General features: G+C 39.2%; 1 protein-coding gene across 1 annotated transcript in view; it reads right to left on the minus strand.

Annotated features, from left to right (window-relative positions):
• Nucleotides 1-21,803, minus strand: part of LOC122790536 (vomeronasal type-2 receptor 1-like) — a 309,096-nt gene that overhangs the window by 103,609 nt on the left and 183,684 nt on the right. The window contains exon 3 of the mRNA XM_044058085.1: nt 16,694-16,817. Coding sequence (XP_043914020.1) covers nt 16,694-16,817 — 124 coding nt within the window. The remainder of the gene's footprint in view (nt 1-16,693; nt 16,818-21,803) is intronic.

The following is a 21,803-nucleotide window of genomic DNA, read 5'->3' on the forward strand; positions in this document are numbered from 1 at the left end:
CATTACTGTAAGGCATACTATGAAACAGAAACATTCTGGCATGTGGCTTCTGCATTATGGTGAAACTTACCATGATGCAGAAACCTTCTGAGATATGGCTTCTGCATTGTGGTATGGCTTACCATGACACAGAAACCTTCTGAGATAGGGTCTATGTTAAAACAATGAACGGAATAAATTTTGAACGCTCCGATGAGCGAAAACGCATATGATCGACATCGATATTGTGAGATCGCGGTACAGTGAAGATTGGAAAATTTGTCCTTTCCTCACTGTAGTGCGATCTCGGAGTTGGAATATATTTTTAAGGGGGGGGTTGGGGGTATAGCCCCCCACAATAGCGATTTCAATCTTATGCGTTTTTGCTCAGAGGAGCATTTGAAATTTATTCTGTTCATTGTTTTAACATAGATCCCTGAGATATGGCTTCTGCATCACGATAATGCTTACTCTGATACAGAAACCTTCTGGGATGTGGCTTCTCCATCATGTTAAGGCTTATCATGATACAAATATCTTCTGTGATATGGCGTCTGCACTATGGTATTTTCAGAGTTAGGACTTCTGCATTATTGTAAGGTTTACATTGATATAGAAACCTTCTGAGATACCGCTTCTGCATTATGGTAAGGTTTATCATGATACAGGAACCTTCTGAGATATGTTTTCTGCATTACTAGGCTTACCCTGATACAGAAACTTTCTGTAATACATTTTTTACATTATGGTAAGACATTTTGAATTTCATGGATCATCTTAAAGCTTACTTGATGGGCAACACAACTTAATTAATTAATCCTTGATCTCTGTCTTGTGTAGATAAAAGATATTTAATGGGAGAAACCACAGAGGCTCCTGACTAGGAAAATTCAGGGTCTTAAACACCTATCCTATACAAATAGGCTAAAAACCCTGTCCCAGTCTCATACAGACTGCTCAGAGGTGACCTGTGTCTGGCATACAAGACCATCTCAGATCCAGCTTTGGAGCTGCTGCATATCAGTAAGTCAAACTTCACTCATGCAACCCAGATGCAAGACATCAACCTGGTCTGTGCCATTAATAGAACTTGTTGGCAGGATAGATTTGTGTCTCAAAGTCTCCTCCAACTGTGGAATAGACTGCCTCTCCATGTTAAGCAGAGTACCTCTGTAGCCCTCTTTAAGAGGATCCTAGGAAACTGGATGGGAAACAGAAAATACACCCCTGGAATCCCACCTCTATCCCTGCTTGACAGAGGAAACCGGTGTTAACTTTATGGGATCATGAGCAAAATTCTTGGCTAGGCTTATAAGGGCCTCCAGGCAAATAGCCTAGTATCATCCTATGAACCTATGATGCCATTATATTATTCATTTAATAGTGTCTCTTAAGAAGCATACTCATCTAACTTGGAGTGTGTGTGTGTGTGTGTGTGTGTGTGTGTGTGTGTGTGTGTGTGTGTGTGTGTGTGTGTGTGTGTGTGTGTGTGTGTGTGTGTGTGTGTGTTCATGTGGTGTTGTTGGGAGAATACTTGATTTTCATCAGCATGCTAATGTTCTTCTGTTTTTCAAAAATGTGTTCATTCATTAATCGATAGCTGAATTTACATCCCTATCAGAACTTGTATCTTATAGTGGTAAGAAAGAGAAATATTTTTAACAAACTGACCTGTCTAAAAATACTAAAGGTAGCTACTATTCCAATTTTACACTTGTCAGTTGACTTCCCTATTTCATGGAAATATATCTACTGAAATGTTTTAAATTTATAAAAGAAATGAGCAAATTGTTTTGAAGAAAATGATCTTTTCTATCCTACTGTTCTGTCATACTTATTTGTAGTTACACATGAAGTATATCTTTAGAGCCCTTTTTCTGCTGTTCATCTTTACATTTTGTTTTGGTAAAGCAACCTCACTGTGAGTGCCTAGTATCAATGAAATTTGAAAGGGTAAGCCTTTACCACACGTTTCAAAATAATGGCTATTTACACTCCTAACACGTAATGAATTTCCAGTTTAATTAATTTGGTTTCCTTTGTAAGGGACATTAAGTCTGTAACCTGTTCTGGTGTCCTTATGAGCAGGAGATGTAGTTTTGAGGGAGAAACTCAACGGTAGATGGAAATAGAAGGGTATGTATACAAGAGGCAGATGTAGGAGATGTCAGATAATGAAAATTAATCGAGATAAACATAACGGCTGGTAGCAAAATCCCATTAGAAGGTGAGACTTGAAAGAAGGAATACAAGATAGCAACGGTGAAGATGAAGTAGATGGAAAGTACATTTAAATTCGAAGTTTAAAAGTGGATTCTTAGAACAGAATGTATGGAAAGAGAAAGAAAAAACATCAGGAGTATTCTAGCGAGCGAGAAAGTGAGTTATAGAACTGGAAGACGAGAGGAATTATAGCTGGTTTTTAGGAGTGCCTAGGAAACAGGAACAATGTGGATTATTCTAAGTACACTGTTAGGGACAGTCACAAACAGTTTAAAGACAGCAGAGGCAGAAAACAGAAGGATGAGTGCAGAACAGTATAACAATGATCAGAGAATCGGTCACCAAGGTTATTACCTAGAGTCATATAGCAGAGAGAATAAAATAAGAGAATGTTGCCACAGAAAGAATACCAGGGCCAACAGTAGGGAGGACGCATGAATTAGTGGCCAAGGACCATAAAAGGGCAGAGGTCATGCCTATGATCTTATAATACGGGACAGTACAGATGGCTTGATGTACAGGACTGTGGAGGAGGAGCAGGAATGAGAACAAGCAATAGAATTATCCAGCAAATATAGCTGTTTCAGATCCATAGTGGTATTCTTAGATGTACTGGTATACATGCAGGCAGTGTAGTTCCGAAAGAGAATAACACAGTTAATGTCGTGTTGACAAAATGGAAAAGGGCACAAAGTGGTGGGCAGGATGATTACTAGGGTATATGGTAAATGGATGTACTCTGTTTCTGGGACAAACTTCATCTCATTATAGAAGGTATGGTACTGCAGAAATATGTATATGAAAGGTACAGAAATATAGCCCTCAATGTGAAAGGAATATAAAAACCTCATTGAGAAAATGAAGGCAGTTATAAATACATCAAAGCATCCCATGAACTTAGGTTAGCTTCTGAAGCTTTAGAAAAGTCTCTTATTCACACCTATGTGATATGGAATATCACACTTCTAGTACGCTATACACATATCCTTGCAATGCAGAGTATTTTCTGAAAAATTAGCTTAAAAACATAAGATAAACAAATGCAAATATTTTGTGAACAATAAAAGTTATTAAAAGTGTGCAAATAATGTTATTGTCAGGAAACATTTTTTTTACAGTGAAAATGGTCAGTGCATCCATAGTCTTTCCCTAAATATTGTATGTACACAAATACAGACATACTTTTTTGCTAAACTTTACAGATTGTCATATATTGGAAATAGTACAATCTAGACTATTTTTAGAATGCTTTTGTTAACCAGTCATAAGCTTTCAGAAGGCAGCAATAAATTCTTCCCGGAGAGCATGTTTATCGAGATATTTACTGAAATTTGAAAAGTGCTTAATTGTATAACTAGCAATATAAATAATACAAAATATTTCTCAAGATGTGCAACTTATAGTGTAAATGTCCAAGACAATTTTATTCAACAGCATCTAAGGTTTCACCTGATGCCATGAAATAATTCATTGTCACTTGTTTTTGCATCATCAAGTACATATGGAAATATTGCTTAATTACTAGCAAATGGCTTGAAATATCTCCAGTATAGTGTGATATAAATGGACATTGATAATGAATTTTCCTGTCTCCAACCATCGTATTTCACACCCTATCGATCAATAGCATGTAGGTCTTGCAGTTGTGAAAATATGAACATAGATATTAAAATATGTAAAATAGGTGGCAAACGGTGATTAATTTCTCTACTGCATGACTTCATAGAGTAACAATCTTAGTGTGAATCTGTTAATAACTCCTTACCCTTTGTAATAGTACCTACTATTAGCTGGTAATTTACTTATTTAGAGAAACTTGGCCGAAAAAAGATCTGGACAGAAGAACTATAAGGTTGAATGAGTTATAAATCCTTCTTTAGCTAGTTTAAAAAACTAAGGAACGACTTACATCACTTCTCTGAACTTATCTATAATAGCACCTCTCATTCTAATCTAAAAGACATTGCAACATACTAGCAGACAGTTTTGCTGCCAGTTTCTCCATTTAAACTATCATAATTTCTCTAAATATCAGTACGTCACTTCCTCCCCACCATTTCAAATGATCAATTCTTTAAAGCACTCTCCAAGACCAAAAAAGATTGGGTCTATATTAAAAGACCGAAGAGGTGTTTCAGCGAACACCTCTTGGTCGACACATAATGAGTGAATGCACTAAAGCGCGAATGCTCAAAACAGTGGTTTCTTTCCCTGGGAAAGAAACCGCTAGCACACACACACACACACACACACACACACACACACACACACACACACACACACACACACACACATGTGCACACACTTTAAACATGACAACATGGGGGGCTTTGCCCCCCACACCCCCTAACTAAATATGCCAACTCAGAGATCGCACTACAGTGAGGAAAGGGGATAACACACAGGGATGGCCAAGCAATTTCTTTCCCAGGAAAGAAATTGCTGTTTTGAGCATTCGCGCTTTAGTGCATTCGCTCATTATGTGTCGACCAAGAGGTTTTCGCTAAAACACCTCTTCGGTCTTTTAATATAGACCCAAAAGATCACCTCTCCCATGAGTCCCAACTGTATACTTGTCTGTCTAATAAACAGTGTCAAACGTGCCTTCACCGGTCCTGTCCTTGTTATTCATCCTAAGCCTTACTACTGACCATCTCCAAATCATGGCATACTGCAGTGGGGATACCTTTTCCTTAAGGGTCATCCTACCATTGACCCAGGTAAGTACAGATCCTTTATCATTACAAGCCTTGTCCATTAAGCAATGGAACACATCATCACAACTTCATAAATTATGACATTAACAATTTGATCAGGCTTGACTAACAGCAATTTGGATTTGTTAAGGACAGGTCATGTAAGCTTCTTTGAAAATATCACACAAGCTGTTGACAGTGGTCACACTATTCATGCTACATACCTGAATCTTGTAAAGGTGTTTGATACAATACCACATGATGAGATTATAAATAAACTTATGGCCTTCAACAGTGATTCCTATGTGGAAAGATTAATTACAAACTGGCTCATGGATAGAACCCATTTTCAGGGTCAGTAGTACCTCCTCAGTTAGGAAAAAATGACAAGTAGTGTCCCACAGGGTTCTGTATTGGGCCACCTCCTTTTTGGAATTTATTTCTCTGTTCTTATTACTGATGACAAAGATTTCTGGTTGACTAAGTTCACTGATTATTTTGAGCTTAGTGCAGTTGCTACATCAACCAGTGATACTAATACCCTTCAACATGAATTTACATGAATCAGCTACTGATGTATCAAAAAGAGCTCAAGCTAAATTCTACGAAATGCAGTATTATCTACTTCAGAAAACAACAAATGTGTCCAACCTGTTGCATCAATAGTGCCTCACTATCTAGTGAGTCAGTGATCAGAAAATTGGGTACCTGGGTTGATAGCTCTCTCTCTCTCTCGTTTGATCACTACATAGCAATCACAGATTGAAAATTCTTCTAAATATCAGAACTAATAATTAAGGAAGTTACTTCTCCCCTTCACTTTGCCCTGGTCTGACTCCTTATAGAATACAAGACACCCTTTGGAATGTATTTCTCTAAAAATAGAAAAAAATGCAGAGGTTTCAAATGAAAAGGATCTCAATCTACAACATTTTTAGCTAATATGAGAAGCAAAATTCCCTGTCCCCATAGTCCAATCATTTAGGCCTTTGAGGATAGGCCTGTGCCTTGCCATTAGGCATCCTGTTATTTGTGGTGTCCTTTTTCTTAATAAGTCAGATAGTGCAACCAGAAGAAGAGACCTCATTCTTCACCATTAATTAAAATTAAATGGAGGGGAGAAGTTCATCACCAATGCCACCCCTGACACCGTTAATTACTCTCCTTGCATGTCAGGTGATGTGATTTCCTGCTTGGACAATCAGTTGTGTGTTCTAAACTACACTCAGTAACATGCACATCTTGTCCTCCTTGACAGGAGAGATGGAGCCTGAGGGCGGTACTTAGCAAGGCATGAATGGCTCTGGTCAAATAGCCTTGGATTTACTATAATTATTATGAACGGAATACCCTAGTTGTTGAAGAAACAGGTGAGGGATGAAATAACAGAGGAGAAACCATATGAGAAACTGAAGCCGGTTCATGGGAAAGCTACCATAGTAACAAAGACAGAGTCTGGGAAAAGACAGCCGGTGCATATCTGAGCATGTAAGGCCAAAGGGGTAAGGAAACTGGAAGGGGTAAGGCAAAGGGATAGTTGATTTATTTCAGGTATACAGTAGAGTAAACTCTTGCAGATCTGGCTAAAGACTTTGCTGCCCCCATTTATTTATTTATTTGAATTTGTTTGCATGGGTAGAGCATTGACCACTTTTGGTCTCAGCCCATGGTCAATAAAGTAGCCACTCATACAGAGAATACAAGAAGACAATAACAATGAAGTCACAATGAATAAAATGCAGAGATTGTGCTAACTACACAAACAAGTAATGTGAGAGCGGTAAAAAATGATCAGGCATCAATATACGATATGTACGTAAGCTTACTTCACAATTAGAAAGTTAGAGCAAACTGTACAACATTAGTTTATAGAAGCCCACAGTCTGAGAACTGAAACAATAAAAAGGCATAGAGGAGTTAGAGGAGAGAAGGGCATTGGTTCACGTTATGGACAGACAGGCGTTGATTCAGGTTATGTGGCTTGTTGGATTGCAGATACATTCAGCTTGATTAAGTAAATGAGATTTTATCTGTACAAACAACCTGGGGTATGATGAGTTGTCTTAAATTACAGGAGGGTGGGACTCCCACAGTTTGAGACTGAGAAATGAGAATACATGGTCTGAGGTATGCAGTTAAGTTCCACTTTTTTTAGGCAGAACCCAGCTAAAGGATATTTCAATGTAAGTAACATATCAGCTCCAAAATAGAATCACATTAAGCTGGTTCTGTTCGTTGCTAGACGTCTCAGGGAAAAAAAAATGCCCAGCCTTGAGGCTTTCTTGCATTTGCATCCATATCTGTGTAATTACTGACATTTTCTTTAAATATGTAGAAATCATTCCCTCAGTGACTCGGGTTGTACGTACCAAGTCTTCAGACAGATTCACTTTAAAAGCTCGAATTACTGAAATGTCGAAATTCAGTATTTCGAGTCTATAAAGTGGAATCCTGAAAAGAGCAAATGTTGAGAAGCATGAAATTCAAAACCTTGAATACCGGAGGTTTTGAAATTCATGCTTCTGAGGTCCCGCTGTGGTTACGAATTCAGGTAAGTGTGAATGTGTTAAGGGTTTTGGGTAGGGGCTGTGGTGTGTGTTAGTGTGTTTTGCTGCTGTGATGTGTGTGTGCGAGCAGAATGTAGCTTGTGTGGTGCTGTTGTGTGTGTTTGTGTGTAGTGTGACCTTGGAGTTAGAATATTTAAGTAGGGGTGGTGTGGGGGGGGGGGGCAGCCCCCACCATGGGGGGGGTGCAGGGGTCTTGCCTCCCTGCTTTTATGTAGTAGAAAGCTTGTGTTTGTATGTGGGGAGGATGGTGTGTGTGTGTGCAGTAGTGGTGTGAAATTCAAAATCTCCTGTGTGCAAGATTTTGAATTTCGCACTTCCGAGTTTTCTCTGTTTCTGAAATTCGACTTGATAGCTTCGAAATACTGAATTTCGATATTTCAGTATTTCGAGGATACAAAAAGTAAATCCCTTCAGACACAGTGGTAACTGTGGTGACATTTTCATATTTGTTAGGGGCCACATAACCTCCACATAGATTCCCGGAGACCCACAAGCTGCACTCATTGAGCTCCAAATCATTCCAAACAGGCCGAACTATTATTTTATAGACTGTTACAGGACACCCAGTAAGTTCACTGAAAATCGCAAAAGGTTCCTAAATGTACTCGAACTCCCCACCAACTAGAATTCCATTATTTAGGGAAACTTTAACTATCCCTCAAAAACTGGAGAACCTACACTGCCAATGTAGGATGTGCCAAAAGGTCCTTAAATTTAATAAACAAACTCTTCCCACACCAGATTGTCAGCAATCCCAATAGAAGACATATATTTTCTTTAACTGGTCCTTATGAATAGAGCTTTTTAGTACTATTATTTTTGGCATCTCTTCCAGTTATGCCATATCATAAAGTAGTAACATTTACCTTCAAAATCTCTAAACACACTATAGCAAATATCTCAGAATTCAAGGATTTCAAATGTACTAATCTCATCAAATTCTATACCAAGGTTTCAAAATCCACTTATACAGCAGCACCAACCAAGATGTTGCCACAGCAGGTAGCATCACAAAAGACTTATAAGCCAACTTAGACAAATGTATGAAACTTGCAGTCTTAAATAAATCTAAATATAATGAGAAATTTAAAAATTCAACTCAATTTGGTAGTCCACAAATGCAAAGAAACTCTATAATAAAAGAAATAAACTCTGTAATAAAAGAAATAAAAAATCCTTAAATTATAGGGCAGATCAAAAGATCCTGATATTAAAAATATCAGAAACTTGACTAAAATGTAAAACATACATTTATGTCTACTAAAACAGCTCAAGAACTTGGAACAGCATCTGATGTTAAGGAACAAGTCATTCTTTAGCTATGTTAGCAAACTAAGACATAATGGACCAATATTTCTCTGAACATATTCATAATGACACCATCTGTGCTAAGTCAGTAGACATTGCTAACATACCAGTAAACAATTTCAAATTGAGAAGGACAACCCACTTAGTTTCTGCTCCTCCTTTCCACTTTACAAAAAAAAAAATAATAATAATAATTCTAAGCTTGTTTCCTGCCTTTCCTGTAAGTCTAGTCCAGATACAGATTTGCTGTATCCAGGACTGTTTGTAAGCTTCTGAGCCCCCAAGCCTTTCTGTGTCAAAGAGAAGCCTTCTAGCTTAATTTCGTTTCTTAGAAATAGCCATATTTTTAGTTTCAGCACTCAAATCTGTTTCTTTGAGCTCAGCACTTCTTCAGAACTCATTGTAAGCACTAAATAAGCTATAAATTACTACAGCACTCAACTTTCTTCACTTGTCTAGAGGAAAACAGTTTTTAATACTTACTAAATAAGCACCTATGCAGGCATGTCTTAGGGCCAGCTCCCGGTGTTTTCTCCTGTCTACCTGATGAATCTGGGCATCTTGGGGCAATGCAGCAATTGCATCATGTACACAGACAACCCTCTCCTCCTACCACCCAACACTACAACCTGTGAGAGATGCACTTATATAGCCAAACTGGAAGCAAAGCTCTCTTCACCCAAGACTGGACTAGACAGTCAAGTGGAGAAGGTAAACACTTGCACCACACCACACTCATCACATAGTCCCTCAAAACCTACACCATCAAAACTCACATATAGAAACACAAAATACACACCTACATTCCAGGAGGCTCTCCATAAAAATCTACCCAAGCAACGGGGACCTCCAAAGCAGAAATGCAAGCAACCTCCACCCCCCCCAACACAACCCAAATGACACATAGCCCACAAACTCATTGTGCCATTCAACCACAGTCCATAAGGGATAACAATGTACCCAACACTCTAGTCATAGGTGACTCTATAGTCAGGCACACTGATGTTCCCCTCACCAGGCTAAACAAGGAGAAAGCTGTCAGCTGCCTGTCGGATGCCAGAATCCGCCACATAATGCACCCACTCAGGTAACTCCACAACAAGTGCAAATATGACTCTGTCATTATCCATGTTGGTATGAAAGACCTGAGTCATACCTCCCTAGACTAAAGGAAAAGAGACATGAAGGAGCTGTTCAGTCTTGTAGCCCAGGCATGTATGATCCTAGCCCTGAGTAGCATCCTGCCATCAACCAGAATGATGCCACAGTACAAGGACAAAATTATTGACTTTAACAATTGGCTAAGCTTCTTGTGTCATTCTAAGGGGATCCAGTATCTGTCTGTCTGGGATGACATTTTCTACAAACCACGATGCTTTGCCAGAGATGGCCTGCACCTGTCACCCTTGGGATTCTAGATATGGGCTAAGGCTCTTGCCACCCCTATAGTGCCCTTTTTAGGCAAGGTTCAAATGACAAATTCACCACCGTAACAGGTACAAGCAAGCAAAATCTGAGGGTAATGCTACTCAATGCTAGAAGTCTAAACCTCAAAACGCACTCACTCCAGGCACTCCTTAAAATGGAGAACATCGACATCTGTGCAGTGACAGAGACCTGGTTCAAGTCTCCAGAGAGCATCCCTGCATTACTAGGATATAATTCATACCACACCTTTCACGCCACCTAACCTGGACTGAAACACTAAAGGCGGTGGTGTGTCCATATTCATTAAGGATATTCACACCTCCAGGCTAGTTGCTCAGCATAATGCATCTGAGATTATCCAAGTGCAACTAACTCTGGGCAAGACTGCAATCCAAATTGTAGCTTGCTACAAATCCCCCACCATGTCCCAGGATTCCCATTCCTCATTTCTTGATACACTGGAAAATATTAAGGTACAACCTAACACCCTAATGATGGGTGATTTCAACTACCCCACCATTAACTGGGAAAACTACTCATATACCAACTCTTGTGCTCAACGTTTTCTGGAATTCATAAATTCCAATGCCTTGGATCAACTTATCCACATCCCCACCAGGGGCAGCAATATCCTAGACCTGGTCATTACCAACATGAGCAACTGGTGTTCCACACCAGAGATCAATTCCTCATTGGTCAGATCCAACCACAAGCTAATCATCCTAGACATCCACATCCCACCCCCCATTAGGGAAACCACTGTAAAAAATTTCTCCAAAGCCAACTTCACACTTCTTAAGACAGAAGTGGCAAATTTCACGACACCCATGCTGATGGACAATAGAGGTACGACTGCTGAATCCTATACAAATGCACTTCATAACAACTTACACTAGTGCATGGATCATGCAATCCCTAACAGAACCAAGATGCTATCCTCCAAAAAAAGGATGCCAATCTGGTGGTACCCTGACATAAACAAACTCTACAACAGAAGAAAGAAACAGTTGCAAAAAAGAGTAAAATCCCATGATAGGAGGAACTCCCTGGTCAGCCTCAGCAAGAAGCTGAGATCCCTCATAAAATGCTCCAAAGCTAGTTACAAAAACAAAATCACCACTGATTCTAAAGACAAGAACAAAGCATTCTATAGCTATGTCAAGAATCTCAATGGCAACCCTCAGATCTGCTCTGAGTTGCAGCACAATGGCACTAAATATACAGAACTAACTGATATTGCCAACATCCTGGCAGATAGGTTCAGTGCTAATTTTTCCCCTCTCTCACCCCCTAAAGGGCCCATCTCTATACCGGAAGAATGCAAAGTTCCTGTAATCATGACTGCACAGGTAAAAACATACACTCTCCAAAGCCAAGAACACAGCATCCATGGGACCTGGCAACATCCCAGGATGCATTCTACATGAACTACAGAATGAACTGGCACCCCACCCAAGTACCTTGTTCAGTCATAGCCTCACCTCAGGCTTTGTGCCCACTGAATGGTGCACAGCAATGGTAATTCCACTCCACAAAGGGGGAGCCACCACGGACCCTGGGAACTACTGCCCCATTAGCCTGATGAGCCTGGTCTGCAAGGCTATGGAACATATCATGATGGAACTTATAAACAATGACACTGGTAAATCTCCAAACTCTGAATCCTACCCAGTTTGTGTTTGTAAAAGGCAGATCCTGTCTCCTAAACCCAATAGACTTTTTTGAAGTGGTCACCAAAGTCGTAGATGAGGGTAAGGTGGTTCACACAGCCTATCTAGATCTCGCCAAGGCTTTCAACACCATTCCCCATTCTGGAATTATAGATAAACTCACTAAACTAGGTATAAATCCCTATGTCAGAAGATGGGTTGCCAACTGGCTCACTGACAGAACCCACACTGTGAAATTAGCAGATTCTAAATCCAACTTCAGACCAGTAAAAAGTGGAGTACCACAGGGTTCATCCCTGGGTCTTCCCCTGTTTGGTATCTACTTTTCTGAAGAACAGGCTAACACAAAAGGTCTTTGGCTAACAAAGTTTGCAGATGACTGTAAACTAGGAGCCATAATCTAAACTCCTAATGATGTGGACATCCTACAAAAGGGCCTTGCTGAGGCAGATGTTTGGTGTCAAAGCCAGAGCCTCAAGCTCAGTGCCAAAAAGTGCATTGTCATCCCTTTTGGTAAAAACTCTGTACCCATGAACTATCACATAGGCGGTAGTCTACTTAACACTGAAAATGTGATAAGAGACCTTGGGACACAGGTGGACAGTAGTCTCTCCTTTGATAATCACATCACCATAGTAGTCAGGAAATACTTCTATGTGGCACACCTCATTACAAAAGGTTTCTCATCCAGGAAAAAAAGAGGTCATTGTTCCCCTCTACTCATCACTCATAAGACCCATTATAGAGTACAATGTTCCTTTTGGTATGTACCTCACAAGACATCTACAACTGGAAAGGCTGCAGAAATACCTCACAAAGAGGATTACCGGCCTCAGACAGATGCCCTATAAAGACAGTCTCAAAAAACTCCAGCTTTACTCCATCCGATCTCTGCCTAACATGCAAAGCTATGTCAAACCCAGAGCTGTTGGACATGTTACACTTAAAGAAATCCCAGTCCCTCCAAGCTACATGCTCTAGGGACCTAAACCTTGTCACCACAATAAACAGAACATGCTGGAGGGATAAATTCCTGTCCCAGAGACTTCCCATACTCTGGATCAAACTACCTATCTATATCAAACAAAGCTCATTAGCACTCTTCAAGAAAAATCTTGATGATCGGATGGGAGATAGGAAATTCACCCTGGGGATCACTTCTGTGGCTCTGCTCGACAGGGACACAGGAAAATAATTTTCTTGGGTGGCAAAAGCCAGGGTACTGTTTGGCTAGGCTTATATAGGCCTTAGGGCCAATAGCCTAGTACCTACCTATGAACCTATGACTTTTACACTAGAAATGACTTTCTAAAGCCCACTTATTCCTGAATGTCTCAGTCCTTCCACATCATCACTAAAGAACATGCATTAAAGGTTTTTCCAAGACCAAAACGTACTTCTTTCATGGTACCTGATAATATACCTGACTGCTTATTAAACAGTACTAAACAAGCCCTAGTATTTTATTTTTGTATTTATTTTACATTTGTTGACTGGGCTAGTCTAGCTGGGCATGTTTCCATTTTCAGTAGAGGCCCTGGGAGAAAAGCTCCACACAGATATACAAAGTATAAAAATATTGTTACAAGGTAAGTAAAGGTTTAATAAACAATAAAACAGATGTTTTTTCCATTCTAGATATAGAGTAGCAATAAACAGAATATTACTTAAGGAAGCTAAAAACAGTTGTAGTACAGGAGAGTTATGTACAATACTTCACATCAGGTACAAGGATTTAAACAATAGGTTAGAGTTTAGCTAGTGACCATCTTATTTACAGATTAAGGAAGCAATACTTCACATAAGGTACAAGGATTTAAGCAATAGGTTAGAGTTTAACTAGTGACAGTCTTATTTACAAGACTAAGTGTTTAGAAGAGAGGAAGTTAGGTTAGAAGAGGAAGAAACAGGGGTGATGAGGTTGGCTAGTCAGGGTTACTACAAGGGCAAAGCCAGTGCTTTTGGAGGTGTTTTTTAAGTTCTAGTTTGAAAAGTGGCAAGGATGTTATTAGAGTTAGTTCATTGTGTAGCAGGTTCCATTTTTTTTCCTGCTGTGTTGGTAAACAGAGAGTAATCAGCTGCATTATTAGACTTTGTTAAGCTATCAAGGAGTTTGTTAGAAGAACGTAGGGAGTTCAGATTATTGTATGGGACTAGGAGTTTTGAGAGTATAGGGGTATTATTGGATTGGTGAAATATCTTGTGGGCAATTGTGAGTTGGGGGATTTTCAGATGGTTTTGGAATTCAAGCCAGTCGAGTTGCCAGAGATTAGAGCAGTGGTGAGTTCTAAAGGGATTGCCAGTAGCGAATCTGGCAATGTTATTATAGGAAGTTGCTAATTTGTTAAGGTTAGTTTTTTTAAGGTTGGTAAATATAGGTGAAATATACAGAAGGGTTGAAATTAGATGGACGTGAGCGATCTTGGCTCTAGCTGTTGAGGTTAAAAAAGGTTTTATTCTATATAAGGAAACTATTTTTCTGTTGACTATTTTAATGGTGTTGTTTATATGGTAATCAAATGAGAGATTATTGTCAATGATAATTCCTAAAAGTTTAGTGGTAGAGTCTGTGAGAATAACAGTGCCATTATTTGAATAGATTGAGAAATCTAAGGGGGGGACCTAGTAGTGGGTGTAAAGAGAAGGAGTTTAGTTTTTTAGCATTAAGAGGCAACGTTTGGTAAACCATGTTTCTACAGTGCTGAAAACATTCTGAGTAAGAGAATGCAGTTCAGATGGAGAGGTTGCCGAACAAATGAGTGTGGAGTCATCTGCATATTGAATACTCCACAAACTATTTAGCATGGATTTAACTATTGGGTTTGTCCCTGAGGTTTGCCATACAGCAATGGTGGTGTTACTCCATAAGGAGGTTTTCCAGAACTGACCTGCAGAATTAAAGGCCTATCAGCCAAATGGATATAATTAGCAAAGCTGTGACACACATTATAACTGACCTGATAAACTATGACATTAAAAATCTCATCAGGCTAGACATATTGGCAATTGTTTGGCTTCGTCAAAGGTACAGCCTGTCTAATGAATCTGGTCAACTTCTTCAAAAGAATAAAGCAGACTGTTGATAGCAGTCATGGGGTCCATGTGACATACCCTGACTTGCCCAAGGCATTTGACACTATCAGTCATGCTAACAGTGAGCTCAGTGTACTTCAAATAGAGCCCTATGATGGAGAGTGTAAAGGTGATCACTGGTGCACTACGGGACCCGCTTTTCACCATTCACTTTCTGATTTGTAGTCCGTGTAACTAAGACCTCTGCCAAAGAAGCTTTACAAAAGATGCAATCTGGGAGTCATTGTAAAATCCCCCTCTGACACACTAGCTTTTCAGCAAGAACTTCCACTTCTTACTATCTGATGTACTAACAATCAGGTCAAATTATATGATAGAAGGAGTAATACTGACATATTTGATAGACAAACCCTCCACACAGAGTATCACATAGACAATACTCCACTTCAAAATGACTCTTGGTTCACATTTGATTATCATGTAAAGACAGTAGTCAGAACGTCCTTCCACTTAGCACAGCTAATGCCAAAGAAATATCATCCAAATCTAATGAAGTCATTGTCCCCTTATATTCAGCATTGATTTGGCCATTTATTAAATACAATACCCCTTTTAGTATGTACCTCACTAGAAATATCAAGCAACTAGGTATACCACAGAGATTCCCTCCTGTGAAGATCACTGGCTTAAAAAAACTAACTAACCAGAAAAGACTGAAAGCATTGTCCCAGTATTCTATATCTTGTAGACTCCTGAGGGGACATCTTTGCCTAGCATTTCCTACATTAGAGATTCAGCAGTCCTGGATCTCTTCTATCTCGACAAATCAAATAATCTCACAAATAACAGGACCAGGAACCTAAATATTCACCAGTAGATAAATAAAACATGGTAGAGAGGTAGTTTCATTGCATAGTGCCTCCCCTACCTCTAGAAAAGGCTCCTTCTGCAAATTAAGCAAGTTGATATATTACCTTCCTTTAAAAAGGACATTAATAATTAGAAGAGTGTTCACAGATTCACCAAATACTTCAAATGCAAACACATCCCAGGCTTGGCTGTCCTAGCCCTCCTCAAGAAAGAAAGTACAGTGTTAGAATGCAATTGGGGAGGCTTAAATAGCCACAAAACTCAGTTGCCTTGAATTTCCTATGATTCCTAAGAAAAGAAAAAGAAAAGAAGTGTAGCTGATCTAATCGAACTCATCATGAATTGTGTGAATAAAACAACGATTGGAGAAAAGGGAGTGTACTGGAGGCTTAGAAGAAAGGTGCAGATTACCAGGTAGGTAAAGAAGCAGAATCTGGCCAGAGAAAAGATGGCACCCAAGGGCCAGATAGATTACCCACATAAAGGAAGTTTTACTTGATGGAAATGGTTCTCATACAGAAGAAGCCTCTAAAATGTCCAGTGAAATATGACTCAGCTAATGCATTTGAGTATAATTGGGGTAGATGGGAGATAGAAAGGTAAGCAAAGATGGGTAGGCCAGCTTCAAGGTACTAGCTGATAGCCAAAGGTAGATTTGATATACACCTGGACACATTCTACAAGATGTAATACATAAAATGTTACTTATTCCAGCTTTTATGTTAACTTTGCTATATAAATTATCATTAGTTGTTCAATGTAAGAGATTTGTAACCTGTATTTCAATTTATTACAGATAATAGTACAGTTTATCTTTCTGTTATACCCTAACTAGAATGAGAAACCTAGTACAATAGTTGTAATTAGCATGCTGTGCTGTTGTTGTAGATGTACAGTAATAGCATAATGAAGAAATTACCTGTCTGATTAGTGATTTCACCTTCAGAACACAGGATGCAATCAAAACAGCAGGTAGGCTGTCCTTGTATAGAAGCTTTTCTGTTACCTAGAGCACAGCTTTCACTGCAAACTGAACGAGGGATCTAGGAACAACAAAAAAGAAAACAAAAAATACTTTTACCCTCCTTGAATATTATCAGAATATTATACCCCCAGCCTTTTATTTCTGGATTTAATATGATGGTGTTTGGCTTTATTCACTCAGATAAGGGATAAGTTATAAAGTACACAGGACTATGCAGGGCATGCTGTAAAACAGCTATTCTGGTGTCTCTAAAGTCTTGGGACCATATAACATTATAAGAGCCAACTTACGTTACTTCACAGTATTTTAATGATACAAGGAGAAAATGAATTTATCTGATCTGCTCTTTAAATATGTTTATTACTGTGCATTGTTTACATATGTACTCCACCTGCCGCATGCACTTTTGAATGCCTTTGTAAATTTCCATAGGTCTATTACTCTTACTCTTTCTGTGAAGAACTACTTTCACAAATCTGTGGAGAATGTTCTTACAAATTACCACCTGTGCATCCCTCTTTTCCTCAGACTTCTGTTGAGCACCCCTTTTATATCTCCCTGAGGCACAGCCATATCATGCCCCTTACAGCTCTAGTTTAGCTTTTCTGTGGTCGTATCCTTTCCCTTTTATCCGATGCTCCCTTCTGGAGGCTTTTTTACTCTCTTCATCAGCCTCATATCCCTGACATTTTACAGCACCCAGAGCTCATACAGTACTCCACCTCATATCCCTGACATTTTACAGCACCCAGAGCTCATACAGTGCTCCACCTCATATCCCTGACATTTTACAGCACCCAGAGCTCATACAGTACTCAGAATATTCACTGATCAGGTCCGCCAGAGTTGGAGCATTATGCCTTTTCTTTCCTGGAGTTGTTCCATCTGAGGATGCACCCTAGAATGCTGTTATTCTGTAGTTATTTAGTTATGACCATCTCACTTTGAATGCTCCTGGTGGTGTTATGCTAATGTGACCACGCCCATGGTTCCCTTTCCCTTTCATACTATTGGTTCTACTTTTTTTCCCTGGAAATTCACGCCAGGACTATTAAGCCTGTGCACTGCCTTGTATTTTTCTGCAGTAAATTTTAACTGTCACTTTTTTTTGCAGATTTCGTGACCCTAGATCATCTAAATGATTTATTTTTTTTCTGGGAGCAACATTACTGCACTGAAATCAACCTTTGACTTATTTCAGCTGACTTTTGATGAAAAACAAAGCATTGTACAAGAGTATTGTATTCCTTAAACTCAAACAGAATTCTGTGGCACATAGTATTACATATATAACATTAGACTAATGATTAATTTACTGAAAGTAAGACTTTTGAATGCAGAATCTTGCAAGTTAGAATTGTAAGTGTGTTGGAATGACAAAAAACTCAGAATTACCCATTTTTCTGTATTCAAAGAGTGTGTGTGTGTGTGTGTGTGTGTGTGTGTGTGTGTGTGTGTGTGTGTGTGTGTGTGTGTGTGTGTGAGAGAGAGAGAGAGAGAGAGAGAGAGATAATGCCAGCATCATGATTAGGACAAGTGTTAGGGATAAGACTAGTCTATTCTAAGATGTGTGTGTTTTTAGTGTTAGGGGTGGGGTATTGCAAGTGTAAAGTGTGTTTATCTTGTTAGGGATAGGGGTAGTGATAACACTGGTATAAGGTATGTGGGTCTTGTTTGGTGTTAGGGTTATGGTTAGTATTCTGGGTTGCGTTAAGGTTACAGCTAGGGTTAGGGTTAGCACATATGAATAAGGTACTGTATGGAGTGCGTAGCAGAGCATCAAAGTAAACCAGAAGTAGAGGATCTCTTAATTTATTGGTAAAATGGGTCATCAGCATGCTAGAGAGGTGTCTGCTACCATTGTAATTATGCTACATAATTAACAAAAACATTGCAGAGAGGCAAGCCAAGTACAGAATAGTGGGGCACTGCCATTTCGATAAATATGGAGTAAACTCAATTAACTCTTTGGTGCCTCCATTAAAGGCTAGAGTTTGCAGTTCACAAATAAATAAATTGCTATAGTGATGCAATGCTGAAGCATTTGTTTTAATTTACATATTTTTATATTATTTAGTAGCATTTATTTGACAGGTAGTAAGACTGGGCTATTCAGCTTTTTCAGCAAAAACCCAGGATGAAAAGCTACTTTAAATAGAGACATAGTATTAAATCTAAACAGCATATACATTTACAGAAATAGACTCAACATATACATATAGCCAGATTCATTAACATCTACATGACAGTGTTCTAACTGATATTTATTAAGCAGCTCTACACAGTGTGTAGCACCACCAGAGAAACAGCAGAATATGTTAATGAAAACTTGATAGCGCCAAAGGCATAATAATTAACCAACCCAACATGACTGAACTATTCAGGAAGCTATAACGCAATTGTGTACACTCAGTATAGGCTTTTGCCTTCCGCGGTGGTGCAGTGGTAGCATTGTTGCCTCACAGCAAGAGGTTCTCCCATTCGATTCTCGGCTGGAGTGCCTTCTGTGTGGAGTCTGCATGTCCTCCCCGCAGTTGGGTGGGTGTTCGAAAGACATGTGTAAATGGGCGTGCTTCGTTGAAGGTTGAATGTCGAGCTGGCACCTTGGCATTTGTGAAAATCTACTGCCAATCTTTAAGGACTGGAGTTCCACTGTGGCGACCCCTAACCAGGAAAAGCTGAAAGACAACAACAACTAAAACTGTTTGGAATACAGCGTGATTACACTTAGAAAAAAAAGCTGCTCTCATTATGTTTTAATTTAGTGCACTGCTGCTGCTGCCAGACCTTGGGCAAGAAGAAAAAGAAGGGTGTTTTGATCCCATTTGCCTTATCATGGGCTGCATGACACAGAAATTGTTTAGACATACAGGGTTGGCAGGGAAACAGTAGAGGAAATATGCAACCTCTGCCACCCCCACCTCAGGCCCCAGTGAAATTATGGAGAACCCATACCAGTGGAAACAAAGGTATGCTTAGCATTACATATACTAGCTATTTGTACCTTCCAGAGATCCACAGGGGATATATTAGAGGTGTCACAGCCATCATCTTATAGAATATTACATCATTTTTTTAAATGCAATGCTACTACATACAAAGGAGTATATCAGTTTCCCACACACTCCACAGGAGACAGCAAGAAATATGCAGGAATTCTATGTGGTAGCACACTTCCCTGAAGTGTTGGAGGCCATAGATTGCACACACAGAAATGAAAGTCCTTGGGAACAAGGAAGGAGGTACATCTGCAGAAAAGGTTTTCACTCTGTAAACAGTCATATTGTTTATAATACCCAAGGGATTAGCCGCAGTGTCTGTGCAGGTAACCCAGGCAGTTTCCATGATGCACACATCTGGCACACTTGTGAGCTGAACACAGTTTTATTAGGGGTGACATTCCTCAAGGCTATCTTGCAGAGGATGTAAGTTATGCACTGAATCTCATGACACCCATGAGAAACCCACCAAACCTAATAAGGAAGGATGTAATAAGGTCCATACTCAAACCAGGAATATTAGAATGTGTTTTCATTGCTGAAATCAAAGTTTCTTTGTCTAGACACATTAGGAGGTGTATTGCAGTACAACTCAGGCACTTCTGCTGAAATACTTACAGTCTGTGCCATGTTACACAGTATAATACTCAGGAAGCAGCTTCAACAAAGACATCAAGGTGCTGGACCTCAATTTCAAGGCCCACAGGTAGGGCCAGCAGTAGAAGGTATGAGAGGAGTCTGAGTGAGAACCACCAGATGCAGATGGTGCTAGCAGATGAAGGCATGTACAGTATGCTCTCGCTAACAGGTAAAGGATATCACACACGCACACACACACACACACACACACACACACACACACACACACACACACACACACACACACACAAACCTAGCTCAAAGCCTAAGATTCCATGCACACAGAAATAGGAAATTTGATGTTTTTCATTTAGTACAACCTTTGCTTAACCATATAATGTCTGTGTTTTGATAGCATCAGACAAGGATGGCCCACAGGGACAAAATTTGTACCTGCACTAATGATAAGGTAAGTGTAGAACCTGTAAAGAAAACAAAATAGTTATATAACTGATTACTCTCATATGTAAATATGTATATGACCTTAAGAAGAACAGATTTCTAAGGCATACAGTTATGTCAGTAATATCTCCTCTGACAGATTTTTGCTAGATTCACTTACATATTACAAACAGTACTGTGCATCAAGCATTTCAATTGACAATCATCTATAAAACACAGAATAGTCAATTATACCCTCATTTGCGCAACTATACCAAGGAGCAAGACTGAAGTACTTAATACTATAATGGCAATACTAACAAAACTACAGTGAGATTCAACAATTATAGACTCAATCATTCACAAATGAGGAGAGGCAAGAAATCATCAGCTTTTCTTCTGCAATGCATAATGATAAATACAAGCTTGTGAATAAGTAAGCATTAGCTATCCATTGTGTGCATCAGACATATATATAACCCTAAGATGCAAAGACATGTAGAAGGAGAAGGGGACAGTCATTATCATATGCACAGGGTGGGCTGGGGTGGGGTTGAACAGTAAGGCTGACACCAAAGAAGTGAGTGTGTGTGAGTAAGAAACATACATATCCATCAGAGTATGCAGTGTGCAAGGCCAGTAACTACAGATTTATTTATTTATTTATTTATTTTGCATTTGTTAACCGGGTTCGTCCAGCTGGGTAAGAATTTATCCTTTTTCAGTGGAGACCCGAGGGGAAAAGCCCCAAATAGACATACAAATACATACGAATAGAGACAAATTAACAATATTAAAGAGGAAAACAATCTTATGGATGCAATGGATAAGAAGAACATAATGTACTCAATGGAATAGTACATAGCTATATATACAAAAAGTGTAGTAATAGGTTGTAAAAGAAGAAACAACAATAATAAATCCAGCAGGTAAGCAGAAAGAAAGTTAAGGTTGTAGGTAATATAATGAAAAGAAACAAGGTATAATTAGATTAGTGGCTAGAAGAAGAAATGTGTAAGTGCAGG

This window comes from Protopterus annectens, chromosome 16.part0 (genome assembly GCF_019279795.1).
Source record: "Protopterus annectens isolate FY-2018-M chromosome 16.part0, PAN1.0, whole genome shotgun sequence".
NCBI lineage: Eukaryota > Metazoa > Chordata > Ceratodontiformes > Protopteridae > Protopterus > Protopterus annectens.